The 20888-nt window shown below is 34.8% G+C and overlaps 1 protein-coding gene across 4 annotated transcripts in view; it reads left to right on the plus strand.

Moving 5' to 3' along the window:
• PAPOLA (poly(A) polymerase alpha) overlaps positions 1-20625 on the plus strand; it is a 61815-nt gene extending 41190 nt beyond the window's left edge. Inside the window, exons 16-22 of one of the 4 annotated variants that reach the window (XM_074326966.1) lie at positions 3224-3345; positions 7217-7359; positions 9811-9911; positions 10141-10361; positions 14385-14447; positions 16275-16349; positions 18445-20625. In XM_074326966.1, coding sequence (XP_074183067.1) covers positions 3224-3345; positions 7217-7359; positions 9811-9911; positions 10141-10361; positions 14385-14447; positions 16275-16349; positions 18445-18540 — 821 coding nt within the window. In that variant the 3' untranslated portion in view covers positions 18541-20625. The remainder of the gene's footprint in view (positions 1-3223; positions 3346-7216; positions 7360-9810; positions 9912-10140; positions 10362-14384; positions 14448-16274; positions 16350-18444) is intronic. The other 3 variants (XM_088797474.1, XM_074326967.1, XM_088797475.1) reach the window with 3 other exon arrangements.
• Positions 20626-20888: the final 263 nt, after the last annotated feature.

The raw sequence follows: 20888 nt of genomic DNA on the forward strand, positions 1-20888 counted from the left end.
AGGAGAACTAGAACACGTGTATTTCCATGTGGAAATGCTCAGATGCAATGACTAGAAGGTACACTTTGCTCAGGTGATTGCACCTGTATGTAGAGTCAGTCAGCAGTGTGACATCTGTGAATTCCTGCAGATGGAGGTGTTATCTGCTGTGGCTCAGGGACCACCAGCAGCAGTGCCATCGGTGACATAATAAAAGTTAAAGTTTCAAATCTAAAGGTAATCGTTTGATACATATGGTAGTTACATTTCTGGAAAATTCAGATGAAAAATACTAGGTTTTTATGTAAAATTGAGTTCTTCGTTCAAATAATTGATAAGTAGGTTTTTTTATCTTTTCAAATGTAAGGACATGGTACAGCCCTTCGTTGTCAGGAGCTCTCCACATTGAAGGATATTTAGTGTCTCTAGCAAGTAATAATCCTTAATTATTGTGACGACAAAAGCACCCATACAGGTTTTTTAGCACGTGATTTGCAGGGTGATAACTATCTGCTGGATACCACAAGTCTTTCAAAGTAGAAATTCTGATGTGAACTTAAACTATTTATGAACTAGCAAATCATGTGGAGATATTTGAATTAGAAAATTTATTTTGTGCATTGCATCTAAGTTGAGCCATATATCAAAGGTTGTATTAATGAACCATCAAAATTTTTAAGGAACTTCCAGGTATTTGGAGCAGGAAATATTTAGTTATCCTGTATCTTGAAACATTTTAATGGAATACTTTGTGGGATTCTCGAATAAAACAACTTTTACATTTTCAAACCTCACAGTCTTACCTCCAGTCTCTTCCAGCTACTGTAAATCTTTTTGATTTCAGGTTTTGGCAACTGTATGCTTGTAATTGTTCAGGCTAGGAATCTTGGAGTCCTCCTTGCCTCTTGTTTTTCTCATGTTCAGTCCTTATTTAACATCTTTGATAGATTCTTGGAAATGCGACTTCAAGCCAAACGATGTATAACAAAACCAATTTTACCATAACTGCTACCTGTATAAACACTAGTGAAGTTCCTATGGCGTATTTCTGGTCTCAAAAACATCACCAAACTTCTAAATAAAGATCTCAAATACTTCTAATATTAAACATTGAAATAAATGTGAGCTATACAAACATTTAAGAAAGTTTAATAAAAACAGAATTATTTCCACTTACTCCAGCTCAGGGTGGTGGGTGGCTGGAGCCTCTCTTGGCAGCTCAGGGCACAAAGTGGGACCCACCTGGACAGGACACCCTTGTAATGCAAGGTGCACTCACACACACACACACACACACACACACACACACACACACACACACATACACATGCACACTCAACTCAGATGGGGACAATTAGACACGCCAGTTCACCTAACTACACATCTTTGGGGTGTGGGAGGAAACCAGAGTACCTGGAGGAAACCCATGCAGACAGGGAGAAGGTGAACTCCACCCAGACAGTGGTCCTGGCCAAAAATCATGTTTTTTCTCATCAACGTTATCATGAAACAATGTTATTTAGGGACCTGGTGTACTTGATGTAAATCCATTAAAAAATTCTATTGCCTCTGCTTTCAGAATACAGTGAGATTTCTGCTACTAATGTCTGCTGCTGTCAACCTAGTTCAAATCCTTTATCACTGCTTAGTTGGATAACTGCTGTTACCATAGGATCCCTGTTTTGCCCTTGCCCACCTTCAGCTATGGCAGTCAGCATCCAAAATGATACTAAATTAAATCGTTTCCCGTCCGTCCGTGTAACTCAGAATAAAAAGCCTTTATTGTGGTTTGCAGGCCTTGACCTGATCTGACCTCATTATGTCTCTGACCTCATTTTCTGTTACAAGTTCAGAATTCTTTATCCATGTGTCTTGGGGCCAGTAGGTTATAAAGTTAGTAACTGACATTTCCATTGGGGCCTGGAGCAACATTTGGTAATCAGAGACTAACATTTCTGCAGGCAAAGGCAGAAACCAAATAGCCACGGATAGTTTAGGATTAGGGTTTGTTGCCAGATGAGTTTTGGTGCCAGTCTTTGGAAAAACTGTGTGGTGGGAGCTTTTGGGATTTGAGAGTTGCAGGTGAAGGATTACTGATCTGCACTTTTCCTCTTCCTTGTGGCCTTTTTGTTGTGTCCTCAAACATTCCAGATATGCTCTCGGGACATTTTGTCCTTGATATTTGCTCTTCCTGGAATGCTATTCCACCAGGTACTATCAGCTCCCTTCATGTCACTTCTTCACTTTCATTTAAGTCTCCACTCAAATGTAATCTCAATTTCCAGGTTGAGCTTCTTCCCTACTCAGTTTTTCTCCATAGCACTTAGCATCATCTGCTATGAAATACAGCTGGCCCTTGAGCAGCTGGGTTTGAACTGCAAGGATCCACTTAACATGCGAAGTTTTTCAGTTGACCCACACAGTTCAAAACCCATGTTCAAGGGTGAGCTCCATGGTTAGGAATCCACTTATGTGAGGGGCTGACTGTGGTTAAGTATTTTTGACTTTTGGGAAGTCACCACCCCTATCCCCGCGTTGTTCAAAGGATAACTGTTTTATTTTATTTTTTTTCTATTTATTATATTCTCCCTAGTGGATTGTAAACTTTGTGAAGTTCTTCTGGTCTCTTATTCCCTGATGTATCCCAGTGTCTAGAACAGCATGCTACAGTGTAGTGTAGCCACTCAATAAATATTTGTTGTTTGAATGAATTTTTTCATTTGGGGATCCTCTGAAACTAGATTATTTGGATTTAATTATTTTTGTTCTTGTGACCTGTTATTTGCGTTATTTCTATAATACAAAATATGTTATTGTCTTACAATTTTATCTTGCAGATTTTTGAAAATGTATCTTTAGGTATAGTTAATAAATTTGACTTTTGCTGCATTTGTTACATACTTAGGCAAGAATTTAAAATTATACTGGTAGCATAAAAGGGACAGGTTTAAGAACCCCTTTTCCTCCAGTTCCGCCATTTCTTAAAGAGGTACTACTTTAAGAGTTATTACACTGAAAGAATTAATACGCTTTGTTTTGATTCGGTATGTAGGCCTTGTGGTAAAAGGGACTTAGGGTTTGCTGAGGCCGTGAATTATCAGATTAGAGATAGGTTCTGAGCTAATAATTTTACAGATACGAAGTGTTGATGAAAAAGGATCCCTACTTAGAATAGCTCCTGCGTGAGTTTAACTGCCTTTATTAATATGTTTCTGTTTCTTGTAACAATTTCCTAATTGTATAGTTTATAGGCAAGCAATAAACAGCAAGATGTTTGAGGTGGACATGAAAATTGCTGCAATGCATGTAAAAAGAAAGCAACTCCATGAACTACTACCTAATCATGTGCTTCAGAAAAAGAAAAAGGTAAATTTAGAAAGTACTTACAAAAGCATTACTAACAGTATTTTATGTATCCAGGCTATCAGTATTTCAAAAATTTAGGTGCAGTGAATTAGTTATATTTGAAACAGATCTCAGCATTTAAAAAATCTGTTGTTACATGGAGCAGTTCATTATGTGAAACCTTGCTCCTAAGGAATCAGGTGTATTGCGCACAGTTGCTTCAGACTTCAGAAATATTCGTGGTGATGCTTTGCATCCTTGTTTTATATATACTGTCTTAAATCTTTTATTCTTATCTAATATCCCAACATCAGTATCTAATTTCCTTTAAAAAGTAAACAAATTAAATTAGATATTATGTCAATCAAGTTAATTATATGACTTTTTTTAAATGAATGGGTTCATTTTGGTAAGAATTATACATGTATTTTATTTAAAAACTTATAAAGATCACTAACAGGTAACTAGAGTTAATAGTTTATATTGTTGTTCTGTTGTTAGTGTTTCCTGTTGAATAACTTACAGCCTTTTCCTCATTTGGACTTATTATAGAGGGCATGTTAGGATTTTAGTGATGATAATTACATTTTTACTTTAAGTGGTTTCAAAAATAGATGACTTATTCCTATAATGGATTACTTAGCCATAGCAGTGAAAATAAATTAGAGGTGCATATTATGTTGAGTTAAAAAGGTACAGATGAATATGTACCATTTGCTACGTTAAAGTTTACAAGTTTAAAAAATGTAAACTATATGATTTAAAAGAATATGAGATAAAAGTATATGTTGGAGAACAGTAACCACCACATTCACGATAGTGGTTGGTTAACGGGCTGGGAAGAGAGGAATAAAGTTTAATACTTAAGGGACTTTGACTTTATAACGTCCTGTTTCTTAAGACAAAATACATTGCAGTACAAAAGCATCTAAATCAAGGGCAAGGGCTTTGGAGTATTTGATTCAGTCCCAGGTCCCACTGCTTCCTAGCTGTGAGACTGGGGCAAGTTTCATAACAAATACCGTGTTCTGGATTTGCCTCATTTCTAAAATCAGGATAATATTTTTACCTTCCTCGTTAGGTATTTTATGAGGATAAAATGAGTTAATACCTGTAAAAGGTTGTTTAGTGTCTGGCACACAGTAAATGCTTATATTTGTGTTATTATCACCATCTTCATTATTCAGAACTCGGGGTAGAGGTACTTATTTAAATAATTTTGGTCTAAAATGAAAAGTTTTTAAAGCATCTTTTATTTTAAAAAAATAACACATAAAGCCTTTTATATGGCTTAACTTGTTATTCTCTTCTCAACCTAATGGTTTCATGAGTTAACTGAATAATCAAGAAAGTGATAAAAATGTAGTTATCTTGAACAGTGTTTTTTCTTTTTCTTTCTTTCGTTGTCATAAAATATACATAACATAAAATTTACCATCAAGTAATTTTATTTTTAAACTAAAATGTGAAGTCAAACATTTGTCTTCTAATTGTCCCTTGGTGTTACATTATTAATGGTTTTAAGCAACCATACTTAAATACATATTCACTACACACACAGATGTATAAACATTTTATATTTTCAGAAGTAAATTTAAATAATCAGATTTTTTAAACACAACCCATTTCTATTTTATTAAAACAGCTATTTATAATTGAGGTAATTAGATTTTCCAGAAACCTTAATTCGGATTACCTTTTAAAACTCCTGTTTACATGGCAGTATTGATATTTGGAACAACTAATATATGCTTAAGTAAATTTTATTTTTATTCTATTTCTTAAAGTAGTATCTAGATATAATCTTCTAGAATGTAAAAGGAATCATTAATGATCAGAAATTTATTGTTTAGTCCAAAAATGGTATTTATCAAATAAAGTTTAACCGTAATCTCATTACCCAGTAATAGTTACTCTTAACATTTTCATTTCTTTCCACACAGACTATTCAGTGCACATCACATATGTAACCACATATAATGTGTATTTTTAGAAGGTCTTTGATGATACCTTTTTGTGGCGCTTGTTAGTATATTGTGGCCACCTATCCAAATCACATTGCAAGTACTAATAGCTGCTTAGTGTTTCTTTGTATGGCTACACTGATTAAGTCTGTCTTCTAGCTGACATCATTTAGATTATTGCCAAGTGTCCACTAGTAAAATAGCACTTCACTTGTTTTTATGAATAACAGGTGTCTAGAAATGTGTATTTATGAATCTTTTCTTTGGACTCTTACAATAGCTTCCTTTTATTAACTGCTATTTGCAAAGCACAATGTACAAGTGTTTTTCTGTATTGAATGATACGGCAACCCATACGTTTAATCTGTTTTAGAAGAAACAGAGTGGTTAAAAAACTTGCCCGAGTTCATGTAGTATGAGGTGTGGATTGGATCTAGGTCTCAGTGCAAAGGATGTGTGTGTATTTCTCTCTGTAGTATGGTCCATATTTACCCTTTACTAGGAAGTTTTGATAGAATATTTATGATTTATTGGCATTAAAGTCTCTCGTGCCAATAAAGACACAGAGACATAGACACCTAGATACAGACACAGGCAAAGCAAAGCAGCTTGATGCTGCTTTGTGTTCAGAACACCAGTTAACGCCTCCATGTTCACAGTTTATCCCTAACGAGAGGCCTGGTGTCTCACAGGTGTTTGATTATCTGGTCAGGCAGGTATAACTATTTAGAATTGAGTGTAATTTACTGAACAAATCCTTGTCTGGGGGAGAGAGAGATTGATAACATTTTTGCATTGGAAAGATGCTCATTTAGGATATTAGAAAATTTGTTTCACAACTGACTTCATAGGTAAGTGGCATTGCTCTCACCTCCTCTCCCTTCTGCCAAATCTCATCTTCCTCATGTGATCAATATTGATTTATGTCCACAAGTGGTGTCTTTGTAGTTCTAAATTAACAATTAGAATAGAACATACACGCACACACATGGGGTATATGGGCTTTTGTCAGCAATGCAAATTATTTCCGTTAAAATGTTTCTGTAGGTAAGTGAACACTGAGGCTAAAAATATTCTGGAGAAAAGGAAGCTGAAGAAATAAATTTGTTATTATAATAGCACTGATTACAGAAATGGAGACTTTAACCCACTTTAGAAATCAACTTTCATCCCATAGAATCTCGCAAAGTTGTTGTGTTTTTTTAGCTTTATTTTGGTTTTCCTACATTAAGTAACTGTCTTTGAAAGCTTTGAGTTTTAAGAAGCAGGACCAAGATTAGGATTTACATGTGGATGTTAGGTTTAGTTTTCAGAAAACTATTTTTGCTTTTTTTTCATTGGATAATTTACTCTATTAAATGTATCATGTTAAAATCCTGTTTCAGTCAGCACTAGAAATCCCTTTCTTTTGGAGAGACTAGGTATGGCACTAAATTGTATTTACTGATCGTTTTTTTGAAATTACACAATTTTTATGTTCGTTGTAGAATAATTTAAAAATCTATAAACAAACAAAAAATTACTTCTAATCCCACTAGCCAGAGATACTCCTTGTTAATATCATGCTTATTATTATAAGAATTTTTTTCTAATATGTGTGTGTGTATTTAAACCCTCTGATTTAAGATCCATGTGTTTTCATGTACTTTTTGATTTGCAATATGTCTTACATTCAGTGTGTACGTTTAATGCGCCATTCCTTTCTCCTTTTTTGTTTCGTGGAAGAACTGTAGGCAAATTGAAGGCCTCCTAGGAGTCAGGAAGTGTCTCGTCAGATCTTTGCCATCATTACGACACTTGTGATTTTCAAAAACTTATGATTTGTGCTTTGTAGTAGAAGTAATTTATCAGTGAAGGAAAAGATGTTAGTGTTTCAAAGATCTGGGTAAAATAAAAATATATTTGATTAAATATTTTATTAATTGCAGCATTCAACAGAAGGTGTCAGATTGACACCTCTGAATGACAGCAGCCTCGACTTCTCTATGGACAGTGATAACAGCATGTCTGTGCCTTCACCTACTAGTGCTATGAAGACCAGTCCATTGAACAGTTCTGGCAGCTCTCAGGGGTAAGGAAACGGAATGGAGTGTAGGGGCTGCTTCTAAGCAGGTTAGATAGACTCTCGTCGTTCAAGTCATTTTTGTAGAATATGGTTTTTATTCCATCTTGTAATATTTTTAAAATTGCTATTTAACTCTTAGCTTTGGAGCAAGTAATTTTTATTTTTTCCTACTGTGCCATGCGTGTATTCCATTACATGTCTTGATTCAGATGTGAATGTCAGTGCCGTAAGCCCTTCAGGTTTTCATATAGACTGAGGCAACTGCTGCCTACAGTGCACTGCATGGTGTGCTTAGGAGAACAGACAGAGGGACAAATCACCTTTCTGTCCTAGAGCTGCTTATACCTGTGGCAGGAGGACAAATCTGGGCAATATTAGGGACCTTCTAAAGAAGGTGTACATCTGTGTGGGTGGGTTTATGTTAGTGGAAACTTTTGAAGAATTAAATGTCTCTAAAAATATTTAAGGCAGCTAAACATTTTTATTATGAAAGAAATACTAAAATTAGAATAAAAGGCATTATTTATATTTAATTTCTATAAATCTTTGTAGTGTATCCTTACAGAATTTTTTTAAATGGATAAATGATGATTTTCAAAGGGAGCTGTTAATGGTAGACTTGGGGTACTGCTCGTGTTTTCAGTTGTGGAGGTTGTACTGAGCACTTGCTAACGCGGTTGATACTTACATTTGAGCACTTAGGAATGCATGGTATATTTCAATTTTTAAAAGCAGTTTTGAAAGTTGGATAGTTAAACTATTACCAATGTGAGAGGCTCGGCTGGAATGATTCTCCGGATGAGTATGAAATAGAAAATGCCGAGGCATTGTGGATGGGGCCAGTTTTCTTTTGGGCTTTGAATGTGTGATGTGTTTTTAGGCTGATCTTGCACAATCTGAAGACTTCACGTGTGAACATGGCCTCTAAATTTTGTAGTTTTAAAACAATTCCCCACTTATAGAGCATTAACTTCTGGATTTTTACTTTTAATGGGTTTTTTTTTTTTTTGAGCATAAAAGTAGAAATTTTAAGAATTTTAGGATTTGTATAAAAGCCTTTGTGTATTTTGAGTTTGTGCACATACATGTAAAATAGGTGTACATACTAAGTAATTTCAGAAGTTTTAATACTAGTTTCAAAAGTTTAATGTTAGAAGTAGTATAACTTGTGTAAATAACATTTCTGGATTTTCAGTTTATGATTATTTGCTTAAGAAATAAGAGTATTTATTAGGTACCACTTTGCCAGCTCTTTCAGGTGTTTTCCTGCACCTAGTTCTCCGGTCAACCCTCCTTTTCTGTTTAATCATTAGAGGTTTGTGCCCCTGGGGGCGCTCTCTTCAGGCCTTCCTTCCATCTTTGTACTTTCCCTGGGGTTGTGGTGTCACCTGCTCTGTTGACTTCATTTACTTCCATGTACAGTAAGTCCTCACTTAACATCATTGATAGGTTCTTGGAAACTGTGACTTTAAGCAAAACGACATACAACAAAGCCAATTTTACCATAGGCTAATTGATACAAACATGATTTAAGTTCCTGTGGCGCATTTCTTGTCACAAAAACATCACAAAACTTCTAAATAAAGACCCTAGACACTTCTAATATTAAACATTGAAATAAATATGAGCTATACAGACATTTAAGAAAGATGACTACAAACAAGAGAATTCTTTTCTACGTAACACACTTGTTCCTGTGCAGAGTCCTGGTGGCTAGAGATTCTCTCTCTCTCTCTCTCTCTCTCTCTCTCTCTCTCTCTCTCTCTCAGACTGGGGCAGTGTAGACATGCCACTTCACCTCATGTGCACAGCTTTGGGATGTGGGAAGAATCCAGAGTATCCGGAGAAAACCCACACAGACATGGGGAGAACCTGCACAACTCCCCACTGTCCCGAGCCAGGAATTGATTTTTTTTCTTTCTCATCAACATTATAATGAAATGACGTTGAATGAAAACGTTATTTGAGGACCTGCTGTACCGGTTAGCTCCAAAACTTGAACAATCTGCATATTCTCTGGTTTTTTATGTAAATGTCACATAGACACCAGGAATCTGTAAGTCCTCTCGTGTTGCCCACTTTGTCATTACATCATCACTCAGCAGTCACACCATGTGCGCTTGAGCGGAAGGAGAGAGAGTGGCCCCAGAGGACTTTTTGCTGTTGTTTTTCTCTCAGGAGGTAGTAAAGATGGGATTTTTAAATGCTTATATACAGAATTTATTTGAAACAGAAAAGCTAAAGAGATAGGAGTGTAATGGAGGAATGAGTTGTATTTCCCGAGATGACAGGAGGGAGTGGATCCAGAACCCGGAAGGCAGGGTTGGGCTTTGAGAGCCTGTGCCATCTATCTGGGCCCCTAAATGGGATTTTAGGGTTTCATGAATCCTTAGATTTTGTGTGCAGAAACTTCTATTTTGCCCACCATTTTAACTTTTTTTTTTTTTTTTTTAATAGCAGAAACAGTCCTGCTCCAGCTGTAACAGCAGCATCTGTGACCAACATACAGGCTACTGAAGTTTCTGTGCCACAAGTAAATTCCAGTGAAAGCTCAGGGGGTAAGGAGATTGGTTTGATAGGTTTGAGGGTGCTTATATTATGTGGAGTTTTAGCCGTCATTTTGAAAGATGGCTTTCTTTGTTAATATAGTGATTTGAATTCAGTTCTTTAATGCCTTTTTATTATTTGCATGTAAAATCAGTGAAATCAAATTTAGAGACATAAAGCTTTACTTATAACTTGATGTTGGTATAATTTAATTTTTATTAATGTATACTCATTACTTAGGTACATCGAGTGAAAGCATTCCTCAAACTGCCACACAACCAGCCATTTCATCACCACCAAAGCCTACGGTCTCCAGAGTTGTTTCCTCAACACGTCTGGTAAACCCAACACCTAGACCTTCAGGAAATACAGCAACAAAAATACCTAATCCTGTAGTAGGAGTCAAGAGGAGATCTTCCCCTCATAAAGAAGAGAGTCCCAAGAAAACCAAAACAGAAGAGGTATCTAGCTCTATATTAGTTACCATGGGAATATCAGCTTAACTGTTGTAAAATCCAGCCAGAGAAAACCTTTGCGAGCACAAACAGAAGCAGCAAGGAGGAAAGTGTGTAGAAAAGTTTTGGGTAGCTCTGCAGTGCCCTAGCTTCTCTTCACCCTTCCCACTCTTCTCGGTAACTTCCTCTCCCATCAAGCCGTGCCTCTCATTCAGGCTTCTAGTAGCAGGTCTAGTTTGTAACACAGTTTAGCATGGACTTACGTGACATCTCAATTTATTACTCTCTTACAATTATAGCTTCTTTGTGCACTGATTCTTTAATAACATAACCCCTCTGGACACAGTTTTGTGCTTCTGTGATCCAAATGGAGTTTGGGAGTTTCTACCCTGTACTTAGTATTATAGGGTCACTGAATACAAGTGGTTCTGAGGGAATTCTTATTGAATGACTGACCAAAGTTGCAAAGGCAGATTAGTTTTGGGACCTTGAATGATTATGTTTGCTAACCCTTCAGGAAATTTTCTAGCAATACTTTAACTTTTTATAGTGGATAGTTTATCTTGTCAAAGTCTCATATAGTTTTAGGAAAAGCATTATACGTGTAAATTGATTTTTGGTGTGTGTCTTAAAATAGAAATAGCCTTATTACACAATTTTATTGCTCCCTGGAATCACTCTCCTGTTGTTTTCCTTTTAGTGAGACATTCACCATTGCCGCAGAGATGACAGTCCAAAAACACCAATTTTGTAGTGATTTTGGCAGATCATTTCTTATTTAGGAATTTAAATCATTATAACAAAGTTTCTTTAGAATGGGGGGGAAAAATCTGTTTCTCTTGGAGTGTTTGATCTGCAGTGGTGAAAACTTATTGTGTAAGTGTTCTATTCCCTAGGTTATACTGACGTTTTTGTTTTAGATTTTTTGGAAATAGTCACTATTAACAAACTATGAATAATTTGATAAATTTTGTCACTCATATGCTAAATGCTAATAAAAAGTGGGTTATAGTATGTTTTAAAACATGTATTCTAAAAACCCACCTGTGTCTGTCTAATTATCTCTTAAGGCAGTGATTTTGAACCTTTGTTATACATCAGAATTTTTCAGGATTTTTTTTTTTTTAAATGTTTTTCCTTAATATAGATTTTATGGCCTCCTCCAGATAACTAAATCAGAGACTCTCCAGGAGTTAGGCCTGGGAATTTCTCTTTTTTTAAAATGAGAAAATAACTTTATTTCTGTTTCTGTGTAAAACTTAAGGGTGTTTTTTTTGTGTGTGTGTGTGTGTTTTTTAAAGAAACACCGCCAAAAGGGGATTAGCTCAGTTCATCCCTTCCTCAGCCATCTGCCTCCCCCCATCTTCTAAATACTGTCCTAAAACCTTTTGGAGGCAGGGAGTGGTGGGGAGGCAGCTAATCAGAGCCTCTGGTAATCCTTTATTAAAAGCCCCAATGCTACATGATTGCATTTGTAGCTGCCTGAGAATATATTGGTTTTGGTGCAATTCCACATTTTGTCTATTGATATTTGTTTGGAGTTGTCAGACCATGTCAGAATTCACATTTCTTTTTACCTTAGTGTAATACATGGAAGCATAATTCTAGACACCTATCATTCTGTTTCCTTAGTTTTAATGGCTTAATTTCTTAACCCTGCGAGCTCTAACTAAACGTGTACCAGCACGATGTTTGCGATTTAATTTGCTCTTACCTTGGTAGAAAACACTCATGTTTCCTGTCTTAGAGAAGCATTAGGAATATAGAATTTTTAAACTTAGTGTGGAAAGTTTTATACACATAAGTAAAGAGAATCATTTCATGTACCCATGTACTCATCATGCAGCTTCAGGATAATGAACTTGGCCAATCTCTATACCCTTAATTCTTTCAGCCTTTCCCATTTTCCGTTGTTCTTGGATTATTTAGATGCAAAATCCAGACATCGTATTATTTCATTAGTATTTTTAAAATCTCGTGTCTAAAAGGTCATTGACTAAATCTGTAACTAAATAAGATCCCTGGTTAGCAATTGATTGATGTCTCTTAAGTATCCTTTAAAATACAGGTTTCTCCCCGTATTTTCTTGATTTTTTTGTTCTGTATAGTTTCTTGTAGTCTGGGTTTTACTTATGGCAACTCCATGGAGTTGACTAATAAAAACAGAATTTTAAGATACAGAAGGGATCTTAGGATCTTAGTTATCTACTAGACTAATCTCATTTCTTAGAAGAGAAACGAGGTTCAGTGGCTTTCTCATTTATAAAGCTAATTAAGATCAGAGCCAGAATTAGGACCTAGGCCTAAATCTTGAAGAAGATTGTTATAAATATCCTAATTTTGAAGCTCTCCTAAACTGGGTCTTGCATTCTCTCTTAATGAGTATTTGGTATTAGAAATTTTAGCAAACCAGAAAGAAGCACTGGTCCTTCTCGATTAATAATCCTCTAACACGTATATAGATAGGAGGGTTTTAGATATTATTAGGGAGTTTAATTCTGCTTAATTTGCATAATATACTAGAGCTTTTCAAATACATATAAATGGTAGAAATGTAAAATAAAAATAAAAATGTTTGCTCTGTCACCTGGATTACGTGGCTAAATGATGATATATATACTGGGGGTGCCAAAAAAATGTATACAAGTGGACATTTGATCAACGTTGCTCAAGCAGGATTTCGCCGTAATCAGAAGTGTCTGGATGCTGATGGTAACCACTTTGAGCACCTCTTGTAGTTGCAGAAGTCAAATGTGACATGTATTCATCTTTTGTTATCAGTATATATTGAGTATCACAATTTTAGTACAGTTTTCCTTTCTTAAAATGTTTATACATTTTTTTGGCACCCTCTATAAATATTCTAAACTTACGGAAAATTTCAAACATGTACAAAATTATAATGAACAGTCATGTTTACATCACTTAGCTTCAACAGTTAACTCATGGTCAGCCTTGTTTCATCTACACATCTACTCCTTCCCCCATTGTTATGAAGCAAATCCCAGGCATATCATTTCAACCACAGATATTTCAGTGTGTATCTAAGAATAAGAACCAATAAAAAACACAACTATAGTATACTATCACCATACATATTTCTCTGTGTGTGTGTACACACACATATATGTGTATGTTTACCAGTATTGACAATAGTTTCATAGTGTCATGTATTCAGTTAGTGTTGAAATTTGCCCAGTGGTGACTTAAATTACTGTTTGTTAAGTTTGTATGTTTGTAGGATACAAATGAGGTGCTTACCGGAATTTGTTGGTATTGCAATTAGCCTATGGTTTCTATAATTGTTTTAAAGCCACATTTATAATTAAATTTTAGTTCTGCCTAGTAAATCAGAGAAATTAGTGTCAAAATTACTTTTCTTAAGAAAGTGATGTTTATTACAAGTCACTGTAGGAATGGGAAAGTTATGCCATTTTTGCCTTTCCCTTTTCTCTCTTCATCAAAAATGAATTGTTTGTTTTGAATAGAATTATAATAAATTTAAAAATGAAGACCCTAGGAGAGCATTTCTCAAACCTTCTATTCAGGATTTTAATAGCTCCTACTAAACAGGGGGACTCTGTGTTTAATTAAGTTTGGGAAAGTTAAAGGGGTATTATTTATAGAGCTTCCCAGAACCTTTTATGTGCTAATGTGTGTGAATCTCTCAGAATACAGGTGGTAGTATTCCAACTTCCTAAATTGTTTGTTCAAGGAAATCTTTTTTTCCTCTTTCTTAACAAAAAATATTTTATGGACTCAGTGGTTTTAGGAAGGTACTTTAGGTGGTGATGATCAATAACAGTTTTCCTCATGTTCTTTTTAATTTTGGAAGATCCTAAAGCCAAGTTAAATTTGTTCATGTGAAAAAAAGTTTTAAGTGAAGCAGTCATCTATTTTAAGGCCATACTTGATCCTACAGGTTAAATTACTTTGTAATTTTAAAAATTTGTATAAATTAAAGCATTGATTGGCAAATAATCTAAAATTTTCATTTAAGAGAATAAAGCTTTTTTTTTTAAAAAACAGGATGAAACAAGTGAAGATGCTAACTGTCTTGCTTTGAGTGGACATGATAAAACAGAAACAAAGGTATATAATTTAGCCTTGGAATACATAACACAATTAAGAGTACAGAAGATGTGATAGAAATGTCTCTGGAATATTGTACTGTATTTTGTTCTGTAGGTTTTAGGTTGTTTTCAGTATTGTTTTTAGAGAAGTGTTTGTCCCTTTTAATGTTAATTTATAATACTGAAATTGAACTCCTCAAATGTTTGTGGTCCTACTAGAGATGCAGGGTAATCTGGTGAACATTTAATGAATAGAAGGATAAGTTACCTTTAAAGGAATTTAGATAAAGCAGAGAAGATTAGCAGTAGAAGCAATTAATTACATTATCAAAGAAAATCAAAGTAATTGAGGATGGTGGGGGTGGTGATAGGCGAGAAGAGTTAGATGTTACTTTTTGACTGCAGAAATAGCAAAGGCTTCATAGAAGGAAGTGGTAGTATTTGAGTTGTCCTTGAAGGATAGGATTCTTGGCCGTCCAAGATGAGAAGGTCATTTCACTTTTGGAGTGAAAATATGGTATGTTCAGAGAACTGGTTTTTGGCAGAAGGTTCTGGCTAGACCTGGGGTGCATGGGACTTGAAATAAGGTAGATGGAATGGAAGAAATTGGTTTAGCCAAACCTTATTAAAGTTTGAGTGAATGTCATTTTTTTCAGAAATTGACATGTACTGAACGAAGCCTTTTAACTTTTTCCCGTTGCTGTAGAAAAATTGGAAATCTTCCCCAAATTATCTAGATTCCCATTATTGATATTTTAGCAAGTATTGTTTTGATGTGTTTATAGATTTTGTCTGTGCATACATGCCAGTGTCTTTTACTTTCAAATCTTTATTCACTCTAAACCAAGAAAAAGCGACCAAATATTAATGGCTGCAATAGAATGCTATCGTAAAAGTAGTTACCATTTTTTTATGCAACCTGTTCCCTATTGTTAGCAATTGTTTCTGTTACAAAAATAAAGTAGCTCTTTCTATACTGTAGTATTGGCTATTGCTAAACACCTGCCATCCGTTTATGTTCATTTCATTAGGATAAATTCATTGAAAAGGAATTACTGAAGCAAACAGTATGCTTTCTTTTAAAGCCTGATACGTATTGCTTCAGAAACACTGTACTTCTACTCCCTACACCCTATTTTACCCTTTTCAATTTTAGAGGAGAAAATTGCTATCTCATGGTTGTATTGTTTTATAGAAATTCAAATTTTTGTTTTATTTTCATTTGTGTGTATATATGTGTGTGTTATTTTCTTTTGTGCACTACTTTAAAAAAATGTTTAGAGCAGTGGAATGACATGGTTCGCCCTGTGTTTTCTGATTCTACTTAGAGTGGAATCAGTGCATTGATTATTGAGGCGGGGAAGAAAAACCAAAAGGAAGAGGAATGTTTTAGAGATATTTTCTACTTTTAATTAAAGGCGTGGGAGTGAGTTTTTTGCTTCTGGGTAATTTTATTTAATAATATTGAATGAGCTGTGTGTTTTTCACATAGCCAAGAGCTTGGGTTTATATTCTGTTAATTATTGTCTGGGCAACGTTTCATAATGTGCCTGTGCGTGTCTTTAATTATTATTTGCTTAAAATGTCCAAATTGGAGCGAGTTGGAAAGTCATGAGATGCGTTGACCATTCCTTGTGAGACTTAAGGAGGCAAATAGAAATTCATGTGCATATGGATGGTGTGATGACCTGCAACGTGGATTCATAGATGATTTTGTAATGTGGTTGCATCTTTCTCTTGATCCTTCCTGTCTTCCAATTTGTCTTCTTTATTAGCCACCAAACCCAGTTATGTTCTTTTATTCTTTTTTAAGTCTCTTTCCTCCCCCATCCTCTTTGTCTCACAGGAACAAGTTGATACAGAGACAAGTACGACTCAATCAGAAACTGTTCAGACAGCAGCTTCTCTGTTGGCCTCTCAGGTACTAAGTGCAAAAAGCAAGGAGAGTTTTATTAATGTGGTTAAGATTAGTGTGGTATAATGAATTAAAATGAGCATATACAGAAGACTGTTAAAATTATCTTTGTGAAAGTAATTATTTGCTAGGTTATAAATGTGTTTATTGTAATTTAAAGGTAGAACACTGGATTTGTTGGAACCTTTTTTTGTTTGTTTTGCTCTGTGAAGATGCCAACTCATCCCCTTACATATTTGGTATTGCAAATCATTTAAATCATCACTAATCACAATATGCAGTGTTTGTATAGAGGTTTTATTTATAGCTCAAAGAGTGAAATTTAAATTACGACAACTAAAAACCATTCTTCATGGGGTCTTTTTTCCCCATGGTTGATAGGATCTTTTTTTTTTTTTTTAATGTGTTCCTGCCTCACTTTTTACCTCTGATTTTTCAGTTATTAATTTAATGTAATCTATAGTTGTTTAAAATTATTTTTTCATTTGTCCTAGAAATTCTACTTGTGATAGTCTCTTGCATATAGTAGGCACCTGGAATCTTTTCTCATTGATTTGGGAGCCTCCATTTTGTTTGTGAAACAATTTTCTTTTTGAATTCTTTCAAAATGAACATACTGCAAAGCCTAGTTCAAACTCTTCACACAAAGTAAATATTTTCTTTAACTAGGTATTAAACTGGTTAACCTCTACAAAAGAATTGGGTAACAACTGCTACATAGTGATGTTGCTGAACTAATACAATGCTATTTTGCTGCTTTGCGGTTCAGAGTTGTTTTAATATAATTCTAAAATGTGTTGTTTTTGTTGGTTGTTAACCTATGTCATAGTCCCTAAAGATAAAAATATTATGTTTACTGTTCTGGAATGTCTTTTAGCTAATAAAAATTTTTGGAGGGGAGTAACTAAAAGAACATTAGGAAGTGTGCTTGATATTGATACATGGACAAACCTGTTTATCAAACTTAAGAACTGTGCTGTGATTGTAATTGTGTGTCTTGGTTTGCCACGTTACTCTCCAAGAAACTATTTTCATAGTTCTGTCTCACCGAGTTCATCCCTATAGCGATTAGTACCCATGGCGTTTGTTATTTAGCTATTTTTATATAGGAAGTAGGATTTTCTTTTTAATGAAAAGATTCCTAGAGCCATTGAAAGGAAAATCACCCAGTTACAAAAGAGTGATGATGTTGATTTTAAAAATACATCCCTATATTTAATGATAAAAGGGGAATTTTTTTTTCCTGGGGAGGTGATTAATATATTGTGGCTGTGTTTAGCAAGGAATCCTTTTTGTTTTGAGAGGAGATAAACTTGGAATATTTACAGCTGAAATGCTAGGATCTCTGGGATTTGCTTCAGGATAATCTGAGAGTGATGGTGGGAGGACAGTGGCTTGGCTTTCATTGGACAGTTGATGAAGCTGGATAATGAATGCATGGGAATTCATTATATAATGCCCTCTACTTTTGTGTATTTGTGGACTTTTCCATAATAAAACATTTAAAAATTACTATTATGTTTTTGAATGTTAAAGAAGGCTTGCAATTTAATTAATTTTTAACATCACACATCTCTAAAATTTAGAATAATTAAGTTATTGCTCAGTTGTATAGATTTCATTTTATAATATACAGGGTCAGAAAATAAATTTACTGATAACTGCTGCTTTGTGTATAAGGTGAACTTTAAGTATTGTCCCACACGGGGGTGCTCCAGCACCAATTAATATTCCAGCCATTAGCTCTTAGTGTTCTAAGTAAAAATAGTTTAATGTGAGCTTAATAATTATATGATAGGTGGTTCTTAGAGGAGTGTGTTTATAAAAGCTGTATTCGAAATTACTCAGCAGTTTTCTATATATTGCTAAAATATTCCTATTATTTGAAAATTTCGACAAGTGGAGAAGAAATAATTTCATAGTAAGTCATATTTATTTGCACTCCATTTTGATAACGTTTTAGAATATTTTTCTTTAAATTCTTAATACTTCTTGTGATAAGGTCCCATCCATGTCTTAGGAAGTAAAGCAGTGGAAAGTAAATCTCATTGTTAAGTTTCAGTGCTTTGAACAACGTTATGTTCTTTGCTTTTGTTCTCAGAAAACATCCAGTACAGACCTTTCTGATATCCCTGCTCTCCCTGCAAATCCTATTCCTGTTATCAAGAATTCAATAAAACTGAGATTGAATCGGTAAAAACAACCTCAGGGGTCCATAAACAATATCTGCCAACTCAACCTGTTGTCTTCAAATGCTAAAAAAGGAGAATGGAGGGTACAAGACTAGACATGACTGAAAATGGATTTAGGTTTTTTTTGTGACCTCCCTTACTGGGCTAATCAGCACTTGATCGGAAGACCAGGTTAGTATGTGAAGCCAGGAGTACTATTATTATTGTGTTAGCAACAGTTGCATTAACTATTTCAAAAAATTACTGCCTTTAAAAAAAACGAAAAAAAAACAAAAACAAAAACAAAAAAAAAACACCTCAAGCTATATTTGTATCCATAATTGACATCTGGACTGGGTTTATGTTGGATGCATTATTTGGGAAATTTGCGATAACAAACTGGCATAAGAATTCCTTATTCTGATGATGCACTTTTATGTATTTTTTTTATTAGAAAGTAGACTAATTTTAGATTTTCAGCTTGATGGATTTTTCATTTTTCCTGAAGAATTTCCTTTACCATTGGTCTTCAAATCGGATACTATTGTGCAGTGATATACTGTTGTACTTCAGAGAAAGGATAAGAATACATCTGGTTCCGTTTCTGTGAGGTAGCTGTAACCCTTAAAAATGAAATGTCAATTCTAGGCTATATATTTGACATTGAAAGAATAATTAGGAAATAACTTGGTTTTGATGGGGTCATGATTAAGAAATGATATTTTGGTTTTATTTATAGAATTGTTTAGAGTGCATACAAATCAGCGATCAGCCGGCAAATATTTTTTTTTGAGCTTATTAAAGTTCCATATTCTTTTGCCTTTAGTCTGTTGTCTTTGAAACAAACAAAGCTTTTGCTTCTTCCCCCGTTTCGTTTTTCCCTTTTTGCTTGTATGCATAAGGTAGGATTTATTTCATACAAAACAAAATGCCAGTATTTCCTTAAGCCATGATGTGAAACCAATGACCCTGTGACCACATGGCACAGAACACTATAGTTTGGTCCCATGGCTGTAATTTCAGGGCGACTAAAAGTATTGCCTGTGAACATGATCCCTATCTCGATGGCCATTTGATCTCTAAATGAGAGGAATTTTGTACACTCCACAGAACTCCTGTCTATAGTAAAGTTGATTTTCAATTTTAAACATGTGGGCAAACAGGCATTTTCTCCAAGAATTTTAAACTAATTTTTACTTTTAAACAGTTGACCAAAATTTGTCAGTAAATTTTACATGTAGGAACATTTTAAAAATCATTTCTAGCAAGCACTTGCCATCTAGTCAGCTCTCTCCGTTTTCATTTTGTTTTATCCCGTCAACAGATTAGGAACTCTTTTCTTTAAGGAAAATAAGTCCTCATAATTAAGCAGCAGAACATCCATCTTTACGAAGTCTGAGGGATGCCGGATGCGATAAACTTACTCTTTCTTAATCTGGACAAAGCAGACCTGACAGTTTTCTGACGAGCATGTTTTATGAGTCCTCCATTGTGCTCCTTCTATCACATGTGCATTTTTCATGTTAAACTGCAATTCCTTCAGCCCTTCCCCATCCTTCTAAATTAATTTTCCAAAGTTGGAGTGTAGTCTTTCCCCCTTAGGCTAGGCATTAATTGAAGCTTTTTTCTCACCACTCTCGATCACGTGTAGTATACAGTATTTCTACTTCCCACCTCTGCTCTGCAGTCACCTTCCCCTTTCCCTCCGCCTAAGGAAAAAGATGGTCAGACAAACAGGTGAAGTGTACAAGGTGTCTGTGTGTTTTGTGTAGCTGCAGAGTTAGATTGAAATTGTCAGGCACAGATTTAGTCTTGTCATTTTGTTTACACATTGGGGGAAAAAATTCAGTTTATTAAACGTTTCATGTAACTGCACCCAAGTTTTGCCAAGCTGGAAACTTGGACCTTTTCTGTGTAGTGACTTTTTAATTCTAGTTTTCATAACCTGGAGGTCAGACTGTTGCTTTCGCATGATGTACGTAGTGTCTCATGACTGGAGTTTGCTTTGTTTTATAGTATCTGTACTCCTTGTATTTTTCAAGAGCTATTTTGTAAACAGATGATGTATTTCTCCATTGAAAACACAATAAAAAAAAAACAGCACAATCCCACAGTTGGCTGATTTCTTTTGACTGACTTTGTATTCTTTCGTTTTTTTCCGTGATCTAATAGGTTCTACTTATAAGTTTATATAGTATGGCTCTAAGTGAAGATTGGCAAAATAATATACTGCGGTTACTTTTAGAAAAGATTTGTTTCTGGTTAATTTATGCCATTAGCAGCAGCCTAATATTAATTGATAGCTCACATAATTAGGTATTGGTTTTTCATACACTTGCTCATTAGGGAGGAAAACATGAATATGTTACTATTA

The sequence above is a fragment of the Rhinolophus sinicus genome, chromosome 3 (assembly GCF_057876585.1).
Source record: "Rhinolophus sinicus isolate RSI-liver-muscle chromosome 3, RSI-T2T, whole genome shotgun sequence".
Lineage (NCBI taxonomy): Eukaryota > Metazoa > Chordata > Mammalia > Chiroptera > Rhinolophidae > Rhinolophus > Rhinolophus sinicus.